General features: G+C 51.0%; 1 protein-coding gene across 1 annotated transcript; it reads right to left on the minus strand.

Annotated features, from left to right (window-relative positions):
• Window positions 1-27,129, minus strand: CRHR1 (corticotropin releasing hormone receptor 1). Its single transcript, XM_032202820.1, has 13 exons — window positions 27,040-27,129; window positions 18,749-18,833; window positions 10,231-10,350; window positions 8,656-8,741; window positions 7,443-7,549; window positions 7,046-7,166; window positions 6,536-6,689; window positions 6,256-6,316; window positions 5,223-5,295; window positions 4,066-4,151; window positions 2,187-2,322; window positions 1,961-2,002; window positions 1-141 (listed from the first exon to the last, which is right to left on the minus strand). Exons 1-13 carry the CDS (start codon window positions 27,088-27,090, stop codon window positions 1-3), a joined length of 1,263 nt encoding a protein of 420 aa, XP_032058711.1. The 5' UTR covers window positions 27,091-27,129.
• Window positions 27,130-27,525: the final 396 nt, after the last annotated feature.

The raw sequence follows: 27,525 nt of genomic DNA on the forward strand, positions 1-27,525 counted from the left end.
TCAGATGGCCGTGGACTGCTTGATGCTGTGGAAGCTGACACGGGTCGGGGAGGTGGGGATGGACATGGCACGAGCCACGCGGGCGCGGATGGAGTGCTTGTCCTGCCATCGGTGCCACCGCTTCCGCACCGCTGATCGCACCTGGAGGTGACACAGAGGGGACATTTAGGAACCAAAGGCCTGCAAACACTGAGCTATGGGCACTGTGAAGGGGTTATCTGTGCCCCCACTTGCAAAAAGCAGTGGAAATAGGGGGTGTTGTGCTATTTTTCCCTGTGGGAAAACTGAGGCACAGAAATGTCTCATCCTAACAAGTAGTAGGTGCAGGAAGCAAATCCTGTCTTTAAGTTAGGCTGTGTTGGAGGTCAGATCCCAAGAGCAGTTTAACCCCTTCCTCTGTCAAACCATGAAAGAGCAGGGTGGTCTTCCCCCCATGGCAAAGGTGAGCCCAGGGCACAGAGCCTGGTCCTGCTGGCACCCAGACATCCCATTCCCCCTCCTCTTTTCTGGTCTCACTACTCAGGTCCAGCATCAAACTGGGCTCCAAAGCTGTTCCGAGGCACCAGCTATCCTCATGGTTGCTGTGACAGGCCAGGAGGGATGTGAGTGACAGCTGGGGATGTTTATGGCTTCTCTGGTCTGCACCGGTGGCATTTCTTCAGCATCAATCCTGGCTGACAGCTGCCCAAGTGATTTGCATGGCAAATGAATATTGAAGAAATGCCTTTTCATCGACAGCGGCTGAGACAAACACCAAAATCCCCAGCCAGCCCAGCTGGGACTGAGGGATGGAGATCATTGAAGGACCATGAGCTGTATGGCACGAGGTGCTCCTGATCCACCAGAAAGCTCTGGCATAGTTTCTTTTCCTCCTACATCAACAATTCCTATGGTACATATATATGTATATTGTATATTAATACTGCTATTGTATTGCATTAGTGTGTTACTTAGCACAGCTGAGCCTGTTATGTCAGGATGCTGTCAGCTGCCTTTTATTCCTGAAAACAAATTTGAAAAAGAAAGGGGTCTGCATCATCTCTGGAGATTTAAAATGCTTTTTATGTTGCCAGTCCCTGGGGATTTGCTGGTTGCCTTTCTGCTCAGCTGCTGTATCACAGCCAGCAAAGGTGTGAGAGCATTTAGGAGGAGGAGGAATGGATCAGTCCCAGGATCAGCCCTTGCTCTCACCTCCTTTGCTTGCTGGTGTGTTTTGGGTCAGAACCTGAGAGGTGTCATGGGTGTGTACACAGGGATGGGGGCTCTGGACCCTTCTGATCCATCAAATTGCACAGATGCACCCCCAGAACATTTATTCTCAGGGGTGGATTTTCCTCCTCCGAATAGGAGGAAACAATGGGAAACTAATATTTTTCTGAGATACGGTCCATTTGGGCTGAGACTTCTCCCCAAGAGCCTTGCCTTTCTTGCTGCATGTGAAAGAAGCAACAAAATTTCTCAGTTTCTCACATTTTTGGAGGCTGAACATCCCTACTAAACCCAGTCCAGTGACCAAACAAGCCACAATGAATATGAAGCCTGCGGGGAATAATTTTTAAAGGCTGGGGACAGTTGTCCACACTGCCAAGCCCTGGAAGCTGTCAGCTGTGTTTGATTTGGATGGGGCACTCATGGGCTATTCTCACAAAAAAAAAAAAAAAAAAAAAAAAAAAAAAAAAAAAAAAAAAAAGGAGCTGGAACCATATATTCAATTTCCTATGAAAAACAACTCCCATTTCATGCCGGATCCCACTGGCAGGATAAAAAACAGAGCCAGGCAACAACCAGTTTCCCATCTAGGTACAACCTGTGCTTGTGCCTGTAGCTGCAGGTACTGGCCTGACTCTGCAAACACCTTCAGTTGGGGACCTGGGTGCCTGTGCAGGGGCAGAGCCTCAGGCTGAGCCTACATCCTCTCATAAGGATGGGCACAAACACCCCAAGCACCCCCAGTGCTCACCTCGCTGTTCAGGAAGCAGTAGAAGACGGAGACAAAGAAACCCTGGAAGGAGACAAACGTTAGAGTCACAGCAGAGCTACCCCGAGGCTGAGTGGCTTTGGAGCAACCCCGAGGTTTGGGGAGGTCAGTGTTTCTGATGGAGCAGGGTGAGACATAAGTCACACCTTGTGCTCCTCCACAGCCCTTGGTGGGGGCCTGGGATGGGGGCCAAAGCTGAGGACCTTACCTGGAAGGACTCCAGGAAGGAGTTGAAGTAGATGAAGACAATCCTGGAGATCTCATCCTCCCCTGGGTTGACGAAGAACAGCATGTAGGTGATTCCCAGCAAGGGCAGCAGCACCAGCGTGGCTTTGACAGCTTTTCTGGGGGAGAAACCACCAAGCTGAGCCACCAGCACATGGCCCTGGGCACGGGGACTGGCCCCAGCCTGCTCCCAGCACCAGCATCACTGGGACTGGTGGGTCTAGGTCTGGACCAACCAGTGGCAAGGGGAGGAGAGAGGAGAGTTGGGCTGTTTCCTAATGTAATCCCCAAATTATTGGGCTGGTTTGCGCAGCAGGCACCTTCTTTGGTTTCTCCATCCCGGATGGGTGGTGGATAGCAGGTGGATAAATGAGACCCGACCTTCAGCTGCTGTGACATGACTGCCTGGCTGATCTAGGGCTCGGTTAAAAGGGAATTAAGGAGGGTAAGATAATTCAAACCTATCAAGACGGGTTTATGAAAAACTTATCTCAGCTAATTAATTTGATATCTTTTCTTGATGAGATTACAAGTGCTGTTTGTGAAAAGTGATTGTGCTGATGCAAGAGAGCACAGGAAGGGTAGGGGCTCAGTATCTCATTCATTTTGATTAGGGAATGACAACAGTGCCAAGCTGACATTTTTTTTTTTTCTTTCTTAAAAATTCTGTTAACAGACAGATTCCAACAGCAGCTTAATGCACAAAATGTCATCCCTGATGGGTCTGGGTAGGCTGGGACCTACAGCAGAGCCCCAGCCACCGATGCAAACTGGCAGATGGCACAGAAGAGCTGGCAATAACTGAGGACAGAGGGGGCTTCAGCTGGCAAACTGGAGTATAACAAAAAAAGAAACAGGAATTTGAGATTAAAAATAAAGGACATAACCTGCTCTGATATAGCTTTCCCAGGGCAACAGTCACAGCAGTGGAGTATCCATCTGCTTTTACCAAAAGCCATCGTATAACGTGAGCAGGAGCCCTCCAGGCTCTGGTTTAAGCAGGACTGCACAGTTTATACCCACTCAAGCTGTCCAAGTTCTCCTGTCCCACAAAATGTTTCTGGGAAATGGAGATGTTCCTCTGCCCCAGGGTGAAAAATCTTCCCTGCCAAAAGCAGGAAAATGCTGGAAAAAAAATTCTCTCAGAATTGCTGCCTGAGGCAAACCAGCCTATTTCAATAGTCTTCAACTTTGTTCACCCCAGAGCTCAATACTCTGCGACAAGGAAAGCTGGCATCTTCTAGTGACAGCATGTGAATTTTTTCCATTTTTAGCTGAAAAAAGCCACCCTCGACTCCAAACCTACTTCTCTGAACTCAGTGAGATTCACTGATCCCTGCTCAGAAAACAATCTGGTGAAGCACGGTCAAAGTCCAAGGTTTCTTCTCCTCTTCCAGGTGCTCCAGAGCTGACCGCGTGCCTCCAAGCTGCCTGTGACATGTTCTGCAGCAGGGAATGGTTAAATCTTCCTGCTGTGTGCTGCCTTCTTGCAGCTCCATGAGCAGATTTTGGGGTGGCCTCAATTCATTGCTCCTTCATCACCCTTTGCTTCGTGGCAATGCAATTCTCACTTCCATGCCAGGATTTGCAGCCCTGACCCCAACAAGCTGATTGGGTCCCCCCAGAAGATGCTTTTGCAAAGGGGCTCAGCTCCCTCCAAAGGCTGATCCAGCTGTCCTCCACCAGGATTCTCAAATGGCAATGGCCATGTGTCTTCAGAAAGCATCTGAGGTGCTCTTACATGTCTCCATAGTCCCTTGCTGCATGGCTACTGGGGCTGTTCCTGTCCCCCCTCAGTCCTGCCAATACGGTTTCTAGTTCTTCTTTCTGCTTAGTTGCCTTCTCTCCCTCCATGCTCTTACCTGTACTGGATTGTCTCTGATGTGGTTGAGGCTCGGAGCTTCGTCATTAGAATCCGGACGATGTTGAACAGAAAGATGAAGTTGATCTGGAAGGAAGAGGGAAGCTGGTTAGTGTCGGCTCCCCCTGTTCTCTTCTATTTCCACAGCAGAGGAAACGAGCTGTGCCAGGGGAACTGGGAACATCTCTTGAGCCTGAACCAAGCCTGGGCAGCTAAAAAAGCAAGCAGCAGTTGGTATGGTACACGTGGACCTGCTTCTCACTATGACCTGCACTGCCTTCCTTGCGCAGGGGCAGGACATCTGCATTTAACATGTTTAAAGCATGTTTCCAATAAGATTTAGGAGTTTACTCATAGAAGCAGGGGCAGAAGGGCACTCCAGAAGATGGGTGAGGGAAGGGTGGGAGAAAAAGGAAAGTGGGGACGAAGATGATAAGGCTGACAAAAAGATTTGGGGAGGCTGGCTGCCATCACAGCAGGGAGCAGATCTCCTGGCTGCTGATCCACTAATGAGAGCAGGGCTGGCAGAGATGGGGGCTGAGCACAATTGGCACAGATTACAGGTGGCCCAGCTACCTGACGGGCTGGGAAATGAGAAGCAGTCTTGATTATTCAGGGACGTGGAGGGGAGGCTGCTTGGTGTCGGTGATTAATGGCCTCTCAGGTTTTCTCAGCATTGGGCAGGGAGGGAAAAAAAAAAAAAAAAAAAAAAAAGCTGTGCTTGGTTCTGGACCTGTTAGTCAAATGCCTTGCACTGTTGCTTGTGACCTGCCAGCCCTGCTCCTTTTTGTCCCTTCCAGGAAAAGGGAAGCCCGAGGGGGTTATATGACCTCTGGTTCAAGCATTGCTGCTCAGCCAGCAGCAAATCGATGTAGATCAAGGCATGAGGATGAGGTCTCCAGGCAGCTCCTGATGCTTGGCAAAGCATCAACGTGCACCCAAACAGTGCCCGGGCAGAGACTCACTGATGCCTGTGGAATTTTGCTGATGGGAGCATCCCTGTTAGAGCAAGGTCTCCAGACTACCCTCCTAGCCTATCCTAAGTCATCAGGATCTACACACATGGATTCTCATCTTGGGCTAGGTGTCCAAATTTGCTCAAGGTTCAGTTCGGGTGGGAGGACCCAATATTTGCAAACAAGGTCACTTTGCTCTTACCAGAAGCACCAGGATCATGGGACCTTGGTAGATGTAATCAGTGTAAACTCCTGCTCGCTTCCCAAACCAGCACCTGCAAGGCAAGGACAGGCAGTGTTGGGGACATGTGGTGTTAGGGACAAGAGGTGTTAGGGACAAGCCTGCAGCATGAGCGACCTGGATTTACTCTTGCCCTTACATTATGTCTGTAGGTTGCTGTCCATAGGGTGAAGGCACAAAGACTTAAGTTGCTATAGCAGTGAGTAGCTGCTATAGAATAGCTTCTCTGAGACCCCTCATGTATGGGGTCTTTATGGGTACTCATTATTTTGGGGCATGGAAGGACAATATGACACGCATACAGGACTATGCGTGACTTTTATGACTTTTAGGTCAGAGGTTGGACTCGATGACCTTGAGGTCTCTTCCAACCTAGAAAATTCTGTGATTCTGTGACTAGGGTGGCTCTGTCCCCAGCAGACCCCACAGGAGCTCATGCAGGTATCAGTGTCCTGAGAGTTGGGTTCTTTTAAATTGGTGCTTCTCCTGTGTCTAACAGGGCTGCTGAAGCCAGGGGGCAAAACCAGCAGTGCAAAACAAGGCGAGCTGCCACTCATCTGTGCGGGCTCCTTTCAGCTCCACCATCCCCGTGATGAACTCATCAGGTTCCTGTTAAGTCCTCCATTAACAAGTCTCTGTGAAAATGGCTCAGGTGGTGGTAGTTTATGTCTCTACTGGTAGATTAAATCCCAGCTCCATTTAGCAAACACTTTGTAGGAGCTCTGTCTTAATCTAGCCTTTTGCCCCTTTAAAAATCTCATTTGCAGTTTGAAGGAAAAAATGCAGCAGCAGGCAGGGCTCGTGTCACAAAGAGCCTAGAGGTGGGATAAAAGAAAGAATGGAAGAATATCATTTTTCCTCCCACCCTTTCCGTGTACCCTGCCTCCTATGAGCCCTTGCAGGTGGGATCCGTGCCCGCTTGGTGCACAGCTCCTGGCATGACCGACAGGCAGGGAACTGGGGTAGAGGGCAGGTAGGGAGCAGTGATGCTCACTTCTCGTTGTCGTAGTATTGCTTCCCGATGGCCCAGGCGACGATGATGGGAAAAGGAATACCTGCGGATGAACACACACATGGGCCTCAGGGGTGCGATATCACAACCAGGCTATGCTATAACGGTGATTTTCTTGCAGAGGGCGAGCTGATACAGGCACGCAACTCCCATCCTCCTGCTCCTGGAAGCCTTTTCGCAGCTATTTAGGTGGAAGAGGAGCAGGAGCAGAGGATGGGGGTGGGCACCACCCGCTGGGCGAAGGGGAAGCGCTGGTACTTACACCAGCCGATGCAGATGAACATCCACTTGCGGAGCTTGTCGGTGGAGTAGGTGAGCACAATAGCCGTGTGCAGGTAGCAGCCCTCGCCAAACATCCAGAAGAAGTTGGTGACGTGGAAGTAATTGTAGGCGGCAGTGACCAGGCGGCACCAGACCTGCCAAGGGGGTTAGGAGGTGACACAGGGTGAAGAGCAGAGCTACTTCAGAGACAATAAACTGGTCACCTCCCATGGAGCATTGTTGTTCCCACCAGGGCCGTGCCCCAAACAGACCATGACAATTTCTTCCATGCTGCCACAGTAAAAGGCAAGAATATGGGTGTGTTACAGTGGGGAGACCGAGGCACACAACAACACAGACCCCAGCACAGCAATTGAACCTGGCTTTCTCATAGACTTTCATTGTCCTCCAGCCACCAAGCAACCCCATCTGACATCCCAAGCTGCTTTTCTTGGCCTTGTCTCTGGGATCCTTGAGCTCCCCACATACCCCAGGGCTGGGCTGCACCTACCACATTGCTCTCGTGCACCTCTGGGTTCATCGTGAACTGCACCACAAACCATGTGGCGTTGCGTAGGATGAAGGCTGTGATCAGGTTCCAGTGGATGATGTTCCTCAGGCACCGAATGCTCCTGCAGACAGGGGGAGAAAGCACCATCAGAATATGGTGAGGGTCTGGGGACTGACCCCGTTTGGGCTGCAGGGGAGAACAGGGCCATATGTGGCACTGAAGATAGGCACGATCTCTCCAGAGGAGAGAGGAATAGCCTTGGGGGGGGGGGGGGGGGGGGGGACGGGACATGGCAAAACAAAGGGGTTCCAGGTCCATCCCAATCCCGAGGGCTGTGGGGTGACCTCTCTGGGCTCATGCCCCTGCCAGGAGCAGGGCAGCAGGTCAGGTCTCTCACCGCAGGCGCATGAAGAGGACGAAGGCCACAAGGAGGGCCCCAAGGGAGACGCAGTGCCCCAGGTAGTTGATGATGACAGCGACGTGATAGTGCAGCTTGCTTTTCTTCTGGGGAGGGGGAAAGGAGACAGGAAAGGGGTCAGCAGAAACCCAAGCACCCCACAACCCTCCTTCCTCCACCATGTCACCTCCCAGAGCTGCTCTGCAGACGTGGGGACCCCTTTCAGAAGCCCACTGGAGCCCACCTAGTACAGGATGGAGGAGAAGAGGCTGGAAGGCACCAGGGTTGGTCAGATGGGGCTAATTTGGACCAGAAATGCACAAACCTGGCCACGCAATGGGCTCAGGCATTTCACATCCTACCCACACTGGGGCAGCTCGGGATTGCTGCTCCTATAGCAGCCCTGCTCAGCACTGGGGCATCCCTGAGCCATCATCTGGGGAAATCCTGCTGTAATTCATCTGAGCTCTCCGGCAACATGACATCTGATGTCTCAGTTCATTCCCCTTAGCCCTAGGGGCAGCTGAGAGGCTGGGCTGAATGTGGGCAAAGGGAGCAAGGGATCACAGGAAGGCATGAGTGATAATTAAATTAATTGATTGCTCCTGCTGTTAGGCACTCATCCAACCCGTGAATTAGCAATTAACTGAGTGAGAAAACCATTCCTGGCAAGAGATATCAGCATCCCAAATACCAGAGGTGCTTATCAGCTGCAAATGAACAGCCTGTATCTCTTCTCCTCTGCTCTGAAGGGTGCCTTGACCTACTCAGGGGCTTGTAATTCATGGTACCCATTTTTCATCCCTCTCAGTTTTCTAAATATCTCCTTTATTACATTGCCAGCAGGGAGGGATAAGGTTTGTGCTGTGTTCTTGTACTGGGAAGGAGCTGGAGAAGCAGAGGAGGGAAATGGGGCTGGAGGACATGCCAATCTGCACCAAGCAGCCCAGGACGAGGACACCCCACACTGCAAACCCTCTTGGCTTAACATGAAAGGAACCAGGAATGGTAAAATTTTCCCTAGGGAATGAAAATGCACACCAAGGACAGGGTCATATATGCTGCATGCAAACTTGTACACTTGGCTGCTGGTGTACAGCCAGCTCCACCAATCCCTTGGGCCATTCCTGACCTGGGTGCTGGTGCCCTTCAAAATTCCAACATCCATCCCTCACCCTCCTGTCCAGAGCATAAGGGACCACCAAGCTCCTACCTCCTCACTGAGGATCTCCTGGCACTGGGAGTAGTTAACCCGTGCGGCCCAGCTCCCGTTAGCGAGGCACTCCCTGTAGCCATTGTCTGAAAGAGAGGGTGCACAGAGGGGGGTAACAGCACCTGGAGATGGGCACAAACCCCAAAATGTGATAGATGTGACCTGATTGTCATCACTAACGTAGGGTCTCTGTTATCAAGCCTGTGGTGTCTTTTCCTTTGAAGCCAGCTCAGATGCTGCCTCAGTTGAGACCAGAGGATCAAACTCCCCAGCTGCTACCACTGCTCTATAAAGCTTTACAGAGAGGAAAGCAAAGAGGTGTTTTTTTTTTTCTTTTTTTTTTTTTTTTCTCCTAGAAAGTAGCAAGGCCTGGGGAAGTGCTTTCAAGAAGATCTGTCCCTTGGGATGATTCCCCAAGCCTTCCAAAGCACTCGTGGTCTGAAAATATGGTGCATTAAGATCTGAAAGCCCATCCTGGTGTTTCCAGACCTGGACAGAATTGCTTTTGGAAAAGCTTCTTTTTACTCCCTATGCAACCTGGAAATCAGAGGCAGTTACAACAAAATGGGAACATTTCAGTCCCACTCAAGGGCTTTGGGTCTGCACCAGCACTGTCCCTCAGTGCTGGGATACCCCGATGCCTTCCACCACTGAGATGCAGCAGGAGCAGCACAAAACCAACTCCTCCGTTTGTTCCAGCAATCACCGACCGTCCAGCGAGTGCTGCTGCAGAGGCAGCATGAAGTTTGCTCTCCCCTCCCTGTGTTAGGAGCTTTCTACCCCTCCCAGCAAGGATGGCAAGAGGAGGCAAGGCTAATTGGGAAGGCACAGCTCTGATGGCCCCAGAGCTGCCTCCAATTAACATCAGCACCAGGGCGATGTTGGGCTTCTGCTATTAAAAGGAGAGACCACGAGCCTCATCAGGGTGATATGATGGGACAGGGATGGCTCTTAGGCAGGCATAAGTACAGATTAATGCAAGGAGACTCCTGCAGCTGCATGAACAGTGCTGCCAAGCAGGAGCCGTATGCGTGTGATCTTCTGCAGCGGTGAAAGGGTGTGGGACAGAAAATGTGATGTTTTCTGCATGAAGCAAGATGTTTCTTTCACCAGAAGTAGTATCTGGGTGGACAGAAACTCATCTGCATGCTAGGAATGGCTCTGGGGGCTTTCCAAGTGCCTTTACTTCATCCCCTGTTCCCAGCACTTCGCTGGCAGTGACAGCTCAGTCACCCATGCTGGGAGATGAGTTGCAAGGTCCTCGTGTCCTTGCTCAGCTGGGGGCTGTAGACCTGTGTTGCACCTCCAACAGCAGGGCAGGCTTCCTCTTCACTCCCTGTCCCCAAGATGGGGACATCAGCCCTCTTCTCCTTCATGAGTGCATGCCCAGGAGCATCTCCTTATACAATCTTGCTCTCCGAAATTTGAGATGAAGGATTCTTCCCTTTTTGGCTGACACATACCACAGATCACCTCAACAGCCTCTGCACCCAGGGACATTTTGTCACTTGTGTCTCCGTGTCTCTACCCCCCATCCCTTACCCACCCTGTCCCCACCAGTGCTGCCCAGCTTACTTGTGGTGTTGTACCGCACACCGTAGAAATATTCGGGGCAAGGACGAGCCACCACCTGTCCCACTGCGCTCCGGGGCCAGCATGTGCCGATCAGGTCTACGGAGGCGTTGCACTGGGGCCCTGGTGGGGAGAAGAGTTGAAGGTTAGTGGAGGTCTCCAGGCCACTGAAGACCATCTCCAGGCCATTGAAGGTTTCAGGGTTTGCCCAGGGAACTGGGGCTTTGGTCCCAGTTGAGCCGATGGGTTGCTGCAAGCTCAGCTCTGAGGGAAGCTTCAAGGCAGACGCCAAATGCTGTCTGTGCTGAGGCTCCCCAGGGACTGACTGAGCCATCTTTTCTGTATCTATTGCCTGGGTCTTGCCTAAGCATCCAAGTTAAGCCTGGTTCTGCACAAGGCTGCTGTTCTGACTCAGATTTCCACCTGAGGTCCCCTGCTCCGATCCTCCAGCCCTTCTCCTTTCTTCAGCCATGACTTAGGCATCTGGCCCTGCTACAGCCATATTTTTACTGTCCCTGTGATAACTCCATCCTGGTGCTGGTGGGACACTCTTCAGAGCTCCTTCAAGCCTCTCACATCTCCTGGCTCCAACATCTCCTTCCTGCCCATCTCTGCTGGTCTATTCCTGCCTTTCCCAAGAAGAAAGCTCCAAGTCTGCCGCTGCTATTTCAGATTTCAAGCAGGACTTGTGTGCTTTTCCCAGCTACACAAGTGTGTTAATGTAGACATTAGGTAGGCCAGATTGCAGGCTTTTTTATGTATAATTTGTGTATATTTAGAACAACATGTACTGTAGCTAAATATGTCCTAGCTACATCTCAAAGTGAGGTAGGAGGCACAACGGCTGTGATATCAATACAATGCGATCCCTAGCAGGCAGCAGATGGATGATAGGCAGCAGGCCCAGGAGGGGGCAGAGTTCAGTGCAAACCGCTCCTGGGTAATGGAGATGTTTGTGCTGCCAGCACAGAGCCAGACATTGCCATTTCCAAAGGCAAACTCCCCCCAATTTGCAGCTCCTCGGGTGTGAGAACAAAGCGTTTCCTTTCCACTAGGACTCGACACAGAGCAGGTCGCTATTTGGAAGCCTTTTCCAAGACATCTTATGGGTAGAGCTGCCTAAAAAACAGCAGAACAGAAAAGCGAAGCATTACTTTATTAGCATGATGAAAGTTCTTGGGGTGTGGAAGTGTAGTATTTTTTTCATTGCTTATCTGAAAAATTGATACCGTTGTTTCTTGGGACACTCTTAGAGCAAATTCTCAGTGTGAAGAAAAGGAAGGTTTGGTTCAGATCTCTTTACAAGAGAAAGAAACTTCCAAGTGTGTGATCTGGGGAAACATCCGAGTGTGCAGAACATTATCTTCTGCCTTCCATAGCTTGTAGGGAGAAATTAATTTTAACAGTGACCTTTGCTTTTAGCTTTCCTAATGTGTATGGTTGCTGTAGCAACCTTTAAGTTAACTGTTCTAAGCCAGTATTTCTTGGGAAAAAAGGTGCATTTAATCACGCATGTAGGGTGCATGTCCGTGCTCATCTGCATCTATTAGCAACTGTTGAGCTCCTTAGGTGTTCTGACCCAAACTTGACAGAGAAATAGGGGGGTCATAGGAAATGAAGTCCCTGCTTAAAATTTTATAATACTCATTCAGATAAAGAACTGGTGATTGCTTCTACTAAGGACAAAGTTAAAGTGTGAGTGCCCACTTCCCCCTCCCCATTAGCCACTTGGGAATCCACCCGTATACCTGTAGTAGGAAATACTCATTTGGAGTAACCCGGTATGGGAAAATGGGGTTTGCACAATGCTAATGGCAAAAAGTGTCCCTGTGACCTCCTGGGGGCTGAGCACAACCCCCATTTTATTCCAGTCTCCCTTGCCTCAGTTTCTCTTCTTGCCTCGCAGAGGTTGTGCTGGGGCACAAATGCAGGCTGCTCATGGGGGATAAGCAGCAAGACTCAGCAATTAAAAGTCATCAGAGCCAGAGGCTGGCAGCAGCACTCTTCCAATTAGTAAAGCAAAACCACTGCAATACCATTAGTAACCAAAACCATAAGTTTGTGGAAATGATGTGATGAGGCAAAAAGGCATTGTGCTGTTATAGTTCTGCTCAAGATTGGCTATAATACCTCTATATTTCTCCAAAGCACTTGATTTAATACTGCTTGGCACTCCCATCAGAGCACTGCAACCACCTGCCAGGTGACAAAGACAGCAGATGGGTCTCACATCCCACCACGGTGGGGATGCGGGGTGGACAGAGCCAGCAGAAGGTGGATCAGCATCACCAGGACCTTATCCCCTCTGTGTACCACAGATCAAGGTTACGGCATGGGGTGGGATTTGGGCTTGGGGCTGCAGTGGTGTGAGGCTGCGGAAAGCTCCTGGAACTGCACCTGATGCAGAGCAGGCTTTGCCCCAGTGCTGCTGGAAATGGCATTTGCAGGTCCATCCAGACAGTTTTGAATCTAGTTTATATTATATGTATTATAATTATATATAATATATAATAATATAGCTATAATGTTTCACCCACTTTCTGAATCATAGAAATATTGTGTTGTCCAGCATGTAGGGAGGAAAGTCTCTTGTTGGGGAAGGGTTAAAGTAAACCAGTGAAAAAGAAGAGTGCCGGGAGGGCTGTGATGTCCCCTTTGCCCATCACGACCGTCTGCTCCAGCTGCTCCCCAGAGGCATGCAGCTCCCAGCATTTAGAGCTCTGTTTAGCATGGAAATGCTATGTATCAGTGCTAAATGCTTTCAGATCTGCTTCGTGGCCCATCTTATTTGCAGAGGGATTATTCTCCCAGGTTCTGTAGACACCTGCTCCAGGTTTCTCAGTACTGTTGGCGGTGCAGCCACAGTTTTGGTCTTTGCAGCAAGAAAGGTCAGGGACTTTCCTACGTGCACACAAATCCCCCAGACTTTGCTCCCTCCTACACAGAAATGCAGCATCCATATCAGGTCCTGCTTTGAGACAGGGAACGTGGCACAGGGGAAGTCATCCAAATCCCTTTTCACCCTATTTCTCTCAGGCTTTTGCAGCTTTGGAACAAAGCAAAGCATTTCCTTTCTCCTGAAAATAAAAATGCCTGTCCAGGGACTTACCCTGAGACAGCTGTAACATAACTGCATCAGGATAACTACAGCAGATTCCCTTCTGTTTCTGTAAAAGAGTCTTCCCCAGCCTTCCTCCGCAACTCAAACTCCTGAGATGACTCCAGGCTAAAGCCACACAGACATACAAAGCCTGGCAGGGCAAAGTGCCCTGGCCCCAGCTGATCCACCAGAAGATTTGGAACAAAATTAAAGAGGACAGAGCAAGCCTGTCCTGTGCCAGCACCACCAGACGCGTGGCTGCAGTGCCCTCAAGCTGGTACCAGGAGGCCTGGGACATGATTGCACCACCAAACCCTTACTAGAATGGCATGAAGAGGGCTAAAGCAAAAGTTGTGCTGATGCAGCAGTGTCAATAAACACAGCCCCAGCTCACACCCCAGCAAAGCTTTGCAGCCACGCAGCGTCACAGTTTGTTTCTGCATTCCCAGCAAGTTACAGCTGCTTGGAGGAAAAGCCTCTCTGCCTCCGCACAAAGCAAAAGGGGCAAGGAGACACAACAGAAAACTGAATCATAGACTCACTCCATGCTGAGAGTGATACAGTTATTCATCTCAGGTGTCCCAGGTGGCTGAGTAAGAGCTGAGATGCGTTAGCTCATATCTCTACCCGTCTGGAGATCTTACTCAACCACAATCATCTCTGCCCACCCTGACGGCCTCAGTGACCACTTCTCAAGCGGGCTGACATCCTCTGCTTTGGCAATCACTTCTGAGGGCCTTTATTTAATAATCAGGGCTTAACCTCCATGTCTAACCAAAATACACTCACTGCAGGCAGCACCTGGAGGGCAGACCCACACTGTGAAAAAAATGTATGCCCCAGACAGCTCTACCGTGCTGGTAGAGCAGAAGGAGCCACTCTATATCTTATTACCCCTACATAAAGGCTTTGGTGGGGATGCTCTTATTTAAAGGCTCTGATGTGCTCAGGAGGGGTAGGTGCTGAATGTTTGTGAGGAACACTTGGAGGCACCGAGGGGCAATTTACATCAATATGGGGCTGAAATTGGGGTTCTGGAGCTATTTGCTTTCCCTCTGAGTTGAGGATGGATACCCAGCATGTCTGGGAACACTGTGGTTGTCTCAAAATACCCCAATTGTTGCTCACACCCTACATCCAGCACTGCTTTAGTCAGTGTTGGATGTTTCTATTTATTTCTGTAAGAGCCCAGACCTTAGAAAAATCTCCAGCAATCTTCCCAAGCATTCAAGTTTCATGATCCTCAAAGAAAAATAATTACACAGGCTAATTAAGCGTTATGATAGTGAAGTGTCTTCATAATGAATTTTCAGCTTGTTGCTATTCACCATTGTTGGTTGCCCCCTGAGGTCTTTGCTGCTGTTCTGGAGAAGGATAAACAGGAGGCACCACGCCTAGCTTCTGCCATCGATAGGATGCATCTGTGCGATGCTGTCAGCTGAGACTGACCCACATCAAGCTTATGTGAATCATATATATGTATTGTGTATATAATGTGGTGGATTGTGGTCATATATTTGTACAGAATATGCAATGTAGTGGGTTGGTTTGGGGCAGATCTTGTTTTGATCCGCCCCATGGTGTGATTGGGGTTGTGTCATAGCCAAGGGCAGCAGCCAGTGGTTTATTCCCTGGTCTCGCCTGGGCTTTGCTGGTGGGTGAGCAAAGAATTGCAATCCCTTGCTGATAGAGGTTTCCTCTCTGATTTGGCTAAAATGGAATGGAGCAGCTGGCAAGGATTTTACTGCATTCAGTCCAAAGTGCAGTTTAACTGGTGTAGCTGCCGCTGAGACGTGCCAGCGTGCTGCTTCCTACCAGAAAACCTCAAATCATCACTGTCTTCCCTCTTCCACTACAACAAAACCTATGAATAAAAGCAAGTTTCTATTGACATCCCTGTTTCCCAGATGATGGAGCAGAATGGCTTTATCAATACCAGCATACACTTTAAACACCCTGATTTTTTTCATGTAGGTGAGTTCAAAATTTTCAGCTCCCGAGCCTATCACTGCAATCCCTTGGTGCTAAGCCCCTGCCAGGACTCCCTGCTGCTTCTTTAGCCCTTTTATTAGTATTTCTGCATCAGTGGGAGAGATGCCAATGAGGCTGAAGGGAAGAGAGGCAGTGATGTTGTTAATTTGACCTTTATGAATTTAAATTCCAGTCTCTTCCCTGGAGGAGTCAGAGAGTGAATGAAAGAGCCGCGGCTCGGGCAGGGACGGCTGTCGTGGTGTCAGTGGTGTGGGGCTGGAGCGGGTGGGAAGGCTCCTGGTCAAAATGTCACCTGCTGCAAAACATGTCTCCAGACCTGTCCAGAAAAGCACATGTGAAGGAAATGCTCGCATTGCTTGCTGCTCTCCCATGCCCCTCAGCCACCAGTTTTTGCTGCATCTGGACCAGCTCAATTTGCTTTATTTAAATGCTTCTTTCTGCCCTTGAAAAAGGCTCATTTAAAAAAAAAACAAACAAACATTTTTATTCATTTCTGCCTTTGGTGTCATTTTCCTTTGCTTTAGTTGAACATGCACTGGCCCAAAGCACTTCTTTCCTGGGAAGAAATCAGCTGTGCTCCATGCTCACTCCTGGGCACACACATGAGATTGAGGATAACAATTTATTGTGATAACAATTTATTGTGATAACAATTTAACGGCTTAAAGTGGTAAATCATGCAGCCGGGAGCAGCCAGAGCTATTAGCAATTGGGTGCCAGCTCCTTGGGCTGATCCAAGCTTGAATGTTATGAAAAGCAAAATAACCCTGGGAGCACCCGCTCTGCTCGAGTGCTTTCTGCTGGGCTGCTTTGGAAAAGCCTTATCTATTAATTAGGAAGAGGCTTTCCCATCTGCTCGGGTTCTTAATTCCTTTCCCCGGAAAAGACCCTGGTGGGAAACTGTCCTGTGACCACAGCGGGATGCTTCATCCCCACGAGTGAAATGACCTCGTCCCTCTGTGAGCCATTTTGTGGCAGGGCAAAGGGAGAAACAGCTGTGCACAGGCCTTGGGGAGTCAAAATCTTCAGGAAGACAGTTTGCTGTTGGCAGTGATCTGGAGGCATGAAGCCCTTGGGATCAGCACCTTTCCACCCTGGACAAGGGATGTTGATCCTCATTATTTCTTTCTGATTAATTAAGCCTAACCTGGGAATTTTTTGGCTTCCAGACATTTGGAGGTGTGAGCTGACTTGTTTTTTTCTAATACACCTTGTTGATCTCAGGTCCAGCCTGATATAATTTCTGCCTGGAGGAGTAAACAGAAAAGCAGCCTCAGTGACGGAGCAGCTAACCTACGTGCACAGCTGCCAACCAGCCAGATTCAGGCCCACCAAGAGGTATTTTCAGTCAGGTTGAGCCACCACATCTGTGCAGGGCTCTGGATGAGGCTGAATGCCAAGGGACACCACCCTGTGCTGTGGACAGGGTGCTTAGAGCATGATGGACATGAAGCTGGTGAGCATCACCCGGACCTGTCTGCACCACCCCGCTGGGAGCAGAGACCTTTTCAGCTCAATGCGCATGCTTTGGAGAGTGCCAGCACCCAGCAATAGCACTGCACAGCTGTGCATCCTCATTAAAAAGTGTGAAATTAAGTAATGAAGAGACTGGCAATCGGAGAAGGGGGGAGAGACCAGGCTGGGCTTTTTTTTTTTGGAGGAGCAACGCCGTGGCATGGCCCCTCTCTGCATCCAGCTGATGCCCCACCGCTCCACGTGCCTGAGGATCCGTGGGCTCGTGTTGTTAGCACGTGCCATTTCCTGAGGGTTACGCAGACATTAACAAATTAAGTCTCGCGGCCTTGCTGCAATTCTCATTAGCATCATCCTAACAAGTCTCCATGTTAAATAGCCTCGAAACAAAGTTGCCAGTTTTGTAAATATCTCCCCCTCAGAATTGCTGCCTAAATCAGGCAGGGCTTTAAATGGGCCCCAAGGATGAAGGCTGACGCTGAGCTCCACTTACCAAACAACAGACGTAAGCCAATTAGTGTCAGCTCCTGCTCAAAGCCCCCTCCCCGAGCTGGGAGCAACTCTCGTGTGCACCATTCCCATCCCAAATCGATCGAGTTACCCAGGCATGACAGGTCAGATAGTGGAGATTTTGCAAATCTGCAGCCTGGCTTGTTGTGCTCTTCATCCCAGAGTGACGGGGGCTGAGACGCACTCACTCCTGCATGGCTTTGCACTGGCAAATCCCAACTGAACAAAACCCAGTGCTTGCAAAAAGCAGCACGAGCTGCTTGAAAATGCTCCCCACTCCCTGCTCTCTGCCCCAGGCTCAGGTGGTGACAGCAGCAGATGATGAGGGCCGTGAGGTGGGCATGAGGAGGCTCTGGGGGTGCTGCCACCCTAGCTTGTGCCATGGGCCAGATCCTGCATCATGGGAAGATTTGGAGGTGCTTGGCTGCTGCACCCCACGATGCCATGGATCAGAGTCAGACACAGGTTGTACCAGGGGGGAGAGTAACAAGAAGAAAAATACAAAATTTATCACAGCTTAATGTGGCCAAGGACACGCTCCTTGCTGAGCAGAGTAATGAAACCTTCAGGGAGCAAAGTCCCTGAGTTATGACCGGGCTTCCCACCTGCACAGCACCCAGGACAGAGACACGAAGGCATTTCCATTTCCACCTCCAGCCTTTCTTTACCCTCAGCTTTCTACCTCCATGTCTCAGGCTGGGGATTCTCCTCAGCACCATGCCTTGGGCTCTGCCAATGGGCCAGGCACAGAATCAGCTGATGTTAAGCTGGAATTGCTTAAAAACAACTTTTTAATCTGCTGCTAATGGGAGCGGTGTGGCAGGGTGCCACTCATCAGACTTTTGTCACCCTAACAGCAAGGGATGCTCTGCTGAGCAGGGACTGGGGCAAGCAGGGCAATTGCTTGGTGCACGCTTTGTCTTCTTTCAACTGTGGGAAAATGAACTCTGTAGCAACCCTGAGCCAGGGAGGGCTTCTCTCCTGGTTCCTGGGAGCTCCTCTCCTCTCCCTCAGCCACTGTTCCTCTCCCTAAATCTGTCAGTAACCCAGTGAGGTGTGGACGTAGGGGACAAAAGTCCCCAGTTGGTACCAAGGACCACTTTGGCTCCTGGTGTCCTTGGACATGCAGAGAAGGGGCAGCATTGGAGCAGGCACAGGGCAGGTGTCTCTTTGCCTACCTCCCCCCCCAGCTCAGCCCCACGCACATTTACTTTCTCTATTTTTAGCTCTCCTGAGCTCTGCATCTTCCACCTGCCTCAACTGACACCCTGGAAAGGTGCTGATGCAGCATTCACCACAGGGCTGCAATGCAGCCTCAGCACATCCCCACCCCCTGAAAAGGAGCTGGATGAGCCCAGAGACCCCCCCCTCACCCCCTCCTCCAACTACCTCTGCCCCAGGTGCTCTGAGCAAGGCAAGGGCAGGCTGGGGATGCAGGACACTCACCTGTGTGGTTGGTGGCGGGCGGTAGGCTCTCGCAGTACTGCTCTTGGATGGAGGCTGCCACTGGGCTATCCCAGAGGAGAAATGCCTGTGTGGGGAGAAATCAGATGGTAGCAGGGTTATACACACAATATGCAGCTCCCCCGTGCCTTCTTGGATGTGGCAGCAAGTTGGTCAGATCTGAGCTTGCCTATGTCTTGATGGATGTCACCCCAAAATCTGCATGGTGGATGTGCACCAGTCTGTGGGACTGGTTTCCCAGCCTGGGGCTGGGGGACTATTGTTCTCTGCTCTGTTTCCCACCCATTATTCATCTTCTGCCCCAAACATCCTCCCCAGCGACTCACGCTGCAGCCCTGCACAGCCCCCGCCAGGCCTCAGAGCTTCTGCTATTTAGCATTTTAACCAACATTTTTAGTTTTAGCATCTTTGCATCCTGAGAGCAGGCAGGGGAAACATGATGAGCCTGACACTGTGCTCAGATTTGCAATACCTTATTAAAATCACAGCCTTGTAAGCTGTCAGTGGGAAGATGCTAATATGCATCCTTAAGGAGACCTGATCCAGTCAATCAGGTCTGGATGAAGTTTTCTTTTAGCAGAAAGGCTTGTCTACAAGCACTGCCATTCCTGCTGTATTGGCAAGCATTGACCAGAAACTATCCCATCAGCAAGAGCTTCTACAGAACTGCTCCTGAGCAGCTCAGCAGCTCCTCTGGAAGTGAAAACCATTTACTCCATCTGCCTGGGGAGCAGTTTTGAAAAAGCTGCTCCTGAGTGATGGTTTCCAGTAGCAATTGCAATGAGCCCTTTGGTCCTGTACGGCAGGAACACCCTAGAGACTCTGCCAGCACTGGCTGGATGCAGTGGCAGGCACGGTGGATGACCTGGAGACAGCCACATGGACTGCAGGTTGCTGCTCCTTTGGCTTTTGCAGGAGCTTGGGGAAACTGAAGTTGAGGAAAGGGATTGCAAGGGCAAGGCACAGCTGCCTGCTTCCTGCTCCACCTGAGAGGGGTGACCCGGGCTGATCCCTCTGCTCAGGGGATGGACACCAACAGTGGACGAGGCTGAACCCAGAGCCTTCTTCCTCCATGCCTGATGTCCCTTCCCGAGTGCCGTTTACCTACAAAACCACCCTGCACATGAAGGACACAGTCCTCCCCATACCCTTGAGCCATACAAACACTGGCTCCTCTTGCTGACACACCCAGAGATCTCCTGCACCCTACCAAAGCATTAGCGGAATTTATTCAGACGGGGAGACAAGCTTCAGCACCCACTTGCTCTTTTTCCAAACAACTATTTACTGCCTTAGGAAGCTGGTTTTGACAGCAAGAGAGATGTCAGGCAGACACACAAGCGGAGCTGAGAATAGCTTCCTTGTTATGACTGCTCCAGATGGCAGAGGGGATCCGACAGCAGATCCCTGCCCCAAGCACTGTAAGGGGATCTGAGCACATTCAGTGATGCTCTGGGATCAGTGGGAATGAAGCATAACCCAGAGATGAGAGTGCTCGAATTCCAGAGGTGACAAAACCAGGGTGCGATGGGGCCGGATCCCCTCTGCTCAGTGTCAGCTAGATCTGGTGGCTCTTTGCACAGGCAGCTGCGGTTAAAGGTTTCTTCCCCAAAGCGCTTGGGATGGTTTGCGTACCTGAACAGGTCTGCAAGTGTTAATTGGACGTTTTTGTGCTAATCACAGCCTACTCCAGCCTGGCAGTGCCTGTTCTCCTTGCAGACACAGGGAGAGGTCTTGGCACCGGGCTTCAGCATGGACTGAGCTACTGCTGGAGGGGGTGAGGATGGAGAGAGGGAGTGCAGGGTCTGGGCAGGCTTTGTAAGTGAGCTAAAACTGCAAAATCAAAAAAAAAAAAAATCCCCAAAATAAAATGAAACAATCAGTTTTTGTTTTTAAACCAAACTCTGAATGTTGTCTCACGGCAATGTGGCCAAAGCTCACACCAGAGCCTTTTTACCTGCTCCCGTCAGCTGTGAAGCTGGAGGGGATAAGGTAGTGACTCTAGGTGGATTTGCATGAACCAAAAGCATTCTGCCCCTTAGCCTCATGGCCAGGCTCTCTTGTGTGTTTTGTCCCCCGCAGGTTGCTTTAACCCCTCCGCAGGCTTTGCAGAAGGAATAGGTCAAAGCTCTGTCCTTGCACAGCTCTGCCTGCCAAAGCATCCCTGCTGTAAGCTGCCACATGGCACCCAGCAGGTCCCAGCCTGGCTGAGATGGAGCCGTGCATGCTCCAGCGTCTCTTTCCCTCTGCCCTCCCTGTCCTGTTTTGACACAGGCTGCTGAAAACCATGCTCTGCAGCGAGGAAAGCCTCTGTGACCTCTCCTAGGCTGCCAAAATCCCAGAGAGCTTCAGCTGAGCGTTCAGCTGTGCAGGCTAAAACAAGCAGTCTGCTTTTGCAGAAGCAACCACTTTGCACAGAGGTCCTGCTCAGCCAGGGCATTCTCCCACAAGGATGATGCTCTGCCAGGAGCTGCATGGCCCCGTGCTGGCAGCAGCTTCTCCTCCATCTGGAGCCACCCATGGCTCCACCGCTGTTGTCTCAGCAGCCACCCATCTCCCTCCCAGGCTCTGCTAACATCTCCATTTCACATGTGGAGGCATCTCGGCAGATGCTGAGGACACTTGATTAAGACTGGAGCTTGCAGAGCATGACTGGGACACCGCAACATGCTACTGCTCCAGCATTTGCTGTATGCTGTACACAGCAAGCACCAGCTGTGGTCAGTGTCCCACCCCCATCAAGCTTGAGCCAGAAGGGAAACAGAGGCACACAGGGCATCTTACTCAGGCTTTGCTGCACCACATAGGGTGGGATGTACCCATCCCATCCCACCAGCCATGCCCTGAGCTGCTTGATTTTTTTTTTTTTTGGAGCTGTTCCAGTTCATCAGCACAAGGATGCTCAGGATCTCACTGCTGATCTGGGTGTGAGCAGCAAACTCGCACGCACACACACGCACATGTGTGTGCACAGAGCATCCGTCTCTCTAACCTGCCACTGACCTAGCAGCAAAATTCAATTAACAACAATTAGGAATTAATGTTCCCCTGCAGTGTTTTCTCTCTCCAAAGCAATCCACAGATATTAATTAATGAATTAACATCTGAGTCAAACGGCACCCTCCCATCCCATGTTACCCAGAGACAGGCTTGTCCTCCCCCCCTTGAGATCTCATTGCCTCAAACAAGATCGGATCTGCATGGCAGGAAGGGCTGACAGCTCCAAGCAGCGAGAGAGATGGCTCGTGGCCTAATTAGCAAGCCAAGATGGGGCTTGGATTTTCCGTGGCCAACAGGGCTGTAATTGGAGAGCAGAGTGATTAGCAAGACGTGAGCAAGTGGCTTTGCTCAGAGTCAGAGCGGTCAGTGGGACTGATGGATGCTGACAGCATCTGAGACCCCCTCCAGGTGGGTTGTGGGGGGGTCTTTTGTGAGCAGCAGAAAGCAGCCCCAGTGGTTCAGTCACTGCAGCAAATCCCTCAGGATGAAGGCATCTGGAAGGGGGTTTCACGTCCTCCTGCGTGTACCATGCAGGGACAGGACCTGGGCTAGAAGGATTTATCTCTGGAGACACTTTTTATGGCCTCTGCTCCTGGTCAGAGGCACTTAAAACCTGGTTTCCAGCAGCTCTGCCCTGCTGGCTCCTTCACCCAAGGACACATGCCCATGGTTTCTCTCCACAACATGGGTGCAACACCAGCCACCCTGCTGTGTCCTTTCTGCAGGGACCTTTCACACCTCTTGGTCCATCCCTCCAGCCCAGCTGGGCTTGCTGGCACCCTGTAACACCATTCCACACTTTCCCAAAAGTAAGCGTGGAAGAAAGTCCCTCCTGGGACACTCAGGACATACAGGCTGGGGAAGGGCTGAGCAGTCTCTGTCCTGGACCTGCCTTGAGGACTGATCCTGCTCTTGGACATGAGCCTGCAGGAAAAGGCACCAGACTGGGGGTGCTGAATGCAGTGAGCATGGCAGGAGCTGGACGCCAAGCTCGGATTGCAGAACAACACCAGCAGGTGTGCAGGGAGGGCACAGGGCAGCCCAACTCGCCGACACCACAACTGCAAGCTGGAGGTGGCCTTTGCAAAGCTTCACCCAAAGAGCTGCCCTTCGTCTGCACGTGGAGGAGGCCACCGTGCCTCCAGCCTGCCCTGTCCCGTTTTCACACCTTTGTCCTCAGCTACTTGACTTCAGCTTCTTACCACCTCACCTTAAGGGCTTTCATCCCTTGGAAAAGTCCTAAGCCACAAATGATAACCCCAGGGAGCTCCTGGCCCATGAAAACCCCCTGTATGACCCCATGCCTTGACAGTCACTTGCTTTGCCATACCCCGATTTACGGTTTCTTCGAGCCCCTGCTTTTTGAACTGCTGTTCCTTCTCTTACTTTTGTGCAAATCCACAACGAGAGCCCTGCGAGCATCGAGGCAAAGCAGCAGATCAAGGCTCAAAGTAAGAACCTGGAGGGATGTACTATAGCTAATGTTACCCGAGGTGGGGGGGGGGGGGGGGGGGGGGGGGGGGGGGGGGGGGGGGGGGAGGAGACAGGGAGCAGACGGCGATAATGCTTCCATCTGGCATTAAAATCTGGGAACATATGAATTTAGCCATGTTAGAGGGCCAGCCTCTGACAGAGGCTTTGGTGTGAACATTTATTCTGTTTGGAGTCTCTCTCTGAGCATGCTGGATGCGGAACCTAACAAAAGAATATCAATCAGGGCTAAATGAGTGCCTGTAAAACCTGATTTATGGGCAATTAAAGGTTTTCCTGGATTACACTCCAGTCTCTCGCTGCACATAAATAATTCTGACTTCATTTATCTATCAAAAGGGACACAGGTTTTTGGGGACAGGTGAAAAAAGAATAATGTAATTTGGGTGCTGAAAGCTAAAGACACAAGCAAGTTGGGGAAGGAGACACTGTAAATCAAAGCAGCTCCTATGGCTTCTGGGTTGGCCAGAGCAAAGGCTGCTAGAGAAGACGTGGAGTGATGGGCACATCCACAGGACTGCTTCTCTGAGGCGTTTGTATTAAATTCTTCTGCAGGATTTAATTATGGGTCCTCTGCAGACTTTAATTATGGGACCTTTGTGCATTCAGATATTTTCACTTCGGGGGGTGGAGATTTGTTGTCCCCAGCTGCCTCCCACAACCCAGATCTTACCTGCCCCGTGACTCTCCCTCACCCATCATCTTTTGAGGGTCATGCCCTGGGCTGAACATCTGCCATTCAATTCACCTATAATTTTCCTTCAGTTTATCTGCGTTCGCCTCTGGGGAAACCCTGAGCACAGCAAAGCATCAGCTGCATTTGCCATTGCGTTTTCAGGCTGAGCTGTGCAGGATTTCAGGGTGGAATGGGGACTGTTGTCTGCAAAAGGCCAACACCCTTTGCCCACTGCTGTCTGAATGGAGGCAATTTCTTCTCCGTGGGTGACTCATTGACAACCCAGGGTATTGCTAGGAAAAATACAGTTGAGGAAAAAAAAAATACAACAGATGGGCCTCTGGGCATGTTCTCCCATCTTCAGAAAGAGCCAACCGCTCCTGAGCAACTACTCTCAAGCACGGGAGAAAGGCATTTTGGGTTGTTTACTTGGGGACATCCACTAAAGATTTGTGCTTGGCTTTGGGTCTGGATATCCTTCTCCAACCCCAACTGTTAAAAACACAGATGTAACCTCTCCAAGTGCTGCAGCCTCGGACCTCAGCTTGAACTGGTTGCTCCCAACTAACTTCTGAGCCAGCTCTGTGTGGGATTTCTGGAGAGCAGGGCTGTATTTCAGGGCAGGATCGAGCCTTCTGTGCAGGCTATTCTGATTGCATTTCTATATATTCATCCTATGGCGAGAGAGCAGCTATTCTGGGAACAAGCTGTGCCATTTCCATTCACTTTTTCATTGAAGATGTGAAATCACGGGGGTGAGCTCATACACACTGCATCTACTCCAGCTTTTAAGGAATGCAAAGACTGGAGGAGATCCCCAGTGTCTGTGTCTCCGTGTCCTACAAAGCAGCAAAGGGGTGGGGAGCTGGTTTTGGGGCTTATTGCTGCTGGAGTGGATCAAGGAAGAAGGGACACCATCCCCCACTGTCAGACCTTGGCTCTGTAAGACATTTCTACAGTATTATCAGCCCTCAAAATGTCATCAGTTCCTGACATCACTGCATGCGAACTTGTTCTTTTCAACCACGTGTTTAGTTTGTTTAAATGATGTGCAGGATGCCAGAGAGCAATATCCCAGAGTTAGCTGCCTGCCTCCTTGTCTGTCTGTCTGACCCTCTCAAGGGATGTCTGCTCTGCATGGCCAGGTGGCCAAACCAATGTTGAACTAGAGCTGATGCACAGGGAACACCTTAGCTGTGCCAGCCCAAGGATCTGCAGGATGCAAAGCCTGCCCAAGCAGGAGAGACCTGTCCCTTGGCTCTGTTGGAGCCAAGCTGCTGCAGGTCTCTGTGCTTGCAGGCTGCAGGGATGGGCTTGCTCGAGGCTGAAGTTTTCCTGTTTCTTTTAGCTAATGCTGTCCCCAAAAGAGGCTTGGCCTTGCCCACAGCTTGGGTTGCGCCACCAGACTCTGGGGACAGTCCCAACACCACTGGGAAAATCATGGAGCCAGGGCATTGCATTCTTTGAGAGTGTAGGATAATGCTAGAAAAGGATCTAAATACTCACTGTACATATTTTTAAGACAAAATAGATGGGTGGGTTGTGAAGGAGTGTTTTGCAGCTTGGGTACTCTGCTCAGGGCTGGCTGGGGGAAACTCCTCTTTGCCTGGGCTGCTTTTTGTGACCCTCTTTCTGGCCCCAGCCCCAGCGCTGGGTAGTTTCTATCTCAAACTCTTGAAGGGTTTTGAGGACTCAGCCCCCATCCTCACAGGAAGACCACCCTTGGGGAACAGGTGGAAGCAGCTAAGGAAGCCCCCAAACCTGGTGGGGTCTAGCAGAGCATGGGAGCTGTGTCTCAGTACCTTTGCACTGTTTTTCTGACTACTTTTTGCTCCCACGGTAGCTACAGGGATCTGTCATTCTCTCTTGGCTGTCCTTATCCTGGATCCCAACCCTATTGCAGCAGAGTGGTGGCTTTGCCCACGGTGTCCCTATGTACCAGCCAAGGGGCACCTGGGTAGGGGAAAGAGCTCCTGCTCTATCTCACCTTCATTGCTTACATTGGAGCCGAGCAAAACCTGAGCTAGTGAATACAACCCTCCCTCCCCCCCAGAAACAAAACAAAACAAAAAACCAAAGCTCTTATAAAACAGGACGGGGCTGTGCAGTTAAAAGTCAAAGAAGCTTTAAAAGGCAGCACCAACTTGGCAGGGCAGTCACTGGGTGCTCATCAGCTCTTCTCACCCAGGTGAGAACTTTTTATCCAAAGATGTAGCTAAATTTGGGTGGTAAGAAACCAGCCTGCATGTACGAACCACAAAGGTGCTAACGGTGAGGGCTGACCCTCTGTGTTTTCCGTCCTTTTAATTCTGCAGTCACAACTGGGCCACTGAGACAGCATTTTGCAGAGAGCCAGGCAAATTTATTTATTTTTTAACACTCTCAACACAGAGATTTAATCAAAAACTTGGTCATTTTGTTTAACTGCCCACCTAGGTCTGTTACAATAATGCTCAGGAAACATCTTCCTCGCCTCATTCCCTGGGGTCTGGGATCTGAACATGCTTTGGGCTGGGAGCATTTGCTTTCTTGATGAGCCCTCAGGGAGGAAAAATATTGCTTCTGACAAAGCATTTGCATTTTGTGCAGAGCTGCAAAATTAGCAGTGGCTCCAGTTCCACCGTGAGCAATTCAGAGAGGAAAGTCTTGAGCTTTGCGGGTGGGGGAAGAAAAAGGAGAGGTTTCTTTAGGAAATCAGTCAAAGGCGGGAGAATAATTCAGCTTTACATTTGTGCTGTCCCCATCCATCACACCCCCCAGAGTAGGCTGCTGGGAGGGGGCAGCTAAGGGCTACTGGTGGCAGCTGGTTTCACTGGGAGGTGTGAGGTGGGGAGCTGCTGGGAAAGCCGGGCTGCTCTCGAGGGGACCTGGTGGTGAGTCCCTGGCTCTAGCCCCCTCCCCGCTAGTTTTTGGGCGCTGTGAGCTCTTGCCAAGACCCCATGCTCAGGTGGAGGAGCCTTCCCGGGGGCTCTTTGTGTCTCCTTTGACTTTTCCCTTCCTGAAAAGAAAGGGAAAAGTCGTCGCGGAGACACCGAGCGGGGCAGGGTGCCGAGGGGAGGGAGGCAGGAGGGTCCCCGGGGGAGCAGAGGGCTGGCGAGCACCTTACCTGTAGGAGGAAGAGGAGGAGGAGGAGGGCAGGACGCAGGCTGGGCACCATCCTTAACTCTCTCTGCGCCCAGCTCCCCGGGGCATGGCCGGCAGCACTCCCCGCTTCTGCTGGGCTCCTTCTGCCGTCGGGGCTGCAAAATCCTCGGGGCTTCGTACCGGGGCCGCACGGAGGTGGGTAGGTGCCTTCACTCCCCCCGCTTCGCTCAGAGACCCTCTCCTGCCTTTATAACCTCCCTGGAAGCCGCCCCTCCGGCTGCCCACCCTGCAGCTCGCCTGCCGATGGGCTACATCCCTCCCCATCAGCCTCCCACTCCCCCCTTCCCACCTCCTCCTCTTCCTCCTCCCCTTTTCCTTCCTCCACCTCCCTGGCGCCTTCCAACTATTTTTTTTTTTTCTTTCTTTCCCTTTCTCCTCTCCCTCAGCATCTTCGGCAGCGGAAAGGTCCCGCATCCCCCCCGTTCCTCCCCCCAGGACCCGGACCTCT

This window comes from Aythya fuligula, chromosome 24 (genome assembly GCF_009819795.1).
Source record: "Aythya fuligula isolate bAytFul2 chromosome 24, bAytFul2.pri, whole genome shotgun sequence".
In the NCBI taxonomy this organism is placed as follows: Eukaryota; Metazoa; Chordata; class Aves; order Anseriformes; family Anatidae; genus Aythya; species Aythya fuligula.

Excerpts from the sequence above, each read along its gene's own strand:
- CRHR1 (XM_032202820.1), bottom strand. The coding sequence starts at position 27,090 with ATGGTGCCCAGCCTGCGTCCTGCCCTCCTCCTCCTCCTCTTCCTCCTA. Across the intron at positions 2,003-2,186 it reads CCTTCCTGGAGTCCTTCCAG|GGTTTCTTTGTCTCCGTCTT; the intron begins GTAAGGTCCTCA and ends GTCTCCTTCCAG. Across the intron at positions 142-1,960 it reads ACTGCTTCCTGAACAGCGAG|GTGCGATCAGCGGTGCGGAA; the intron begins GTGAGCACTGGG and ends TGTCACCTCCAG.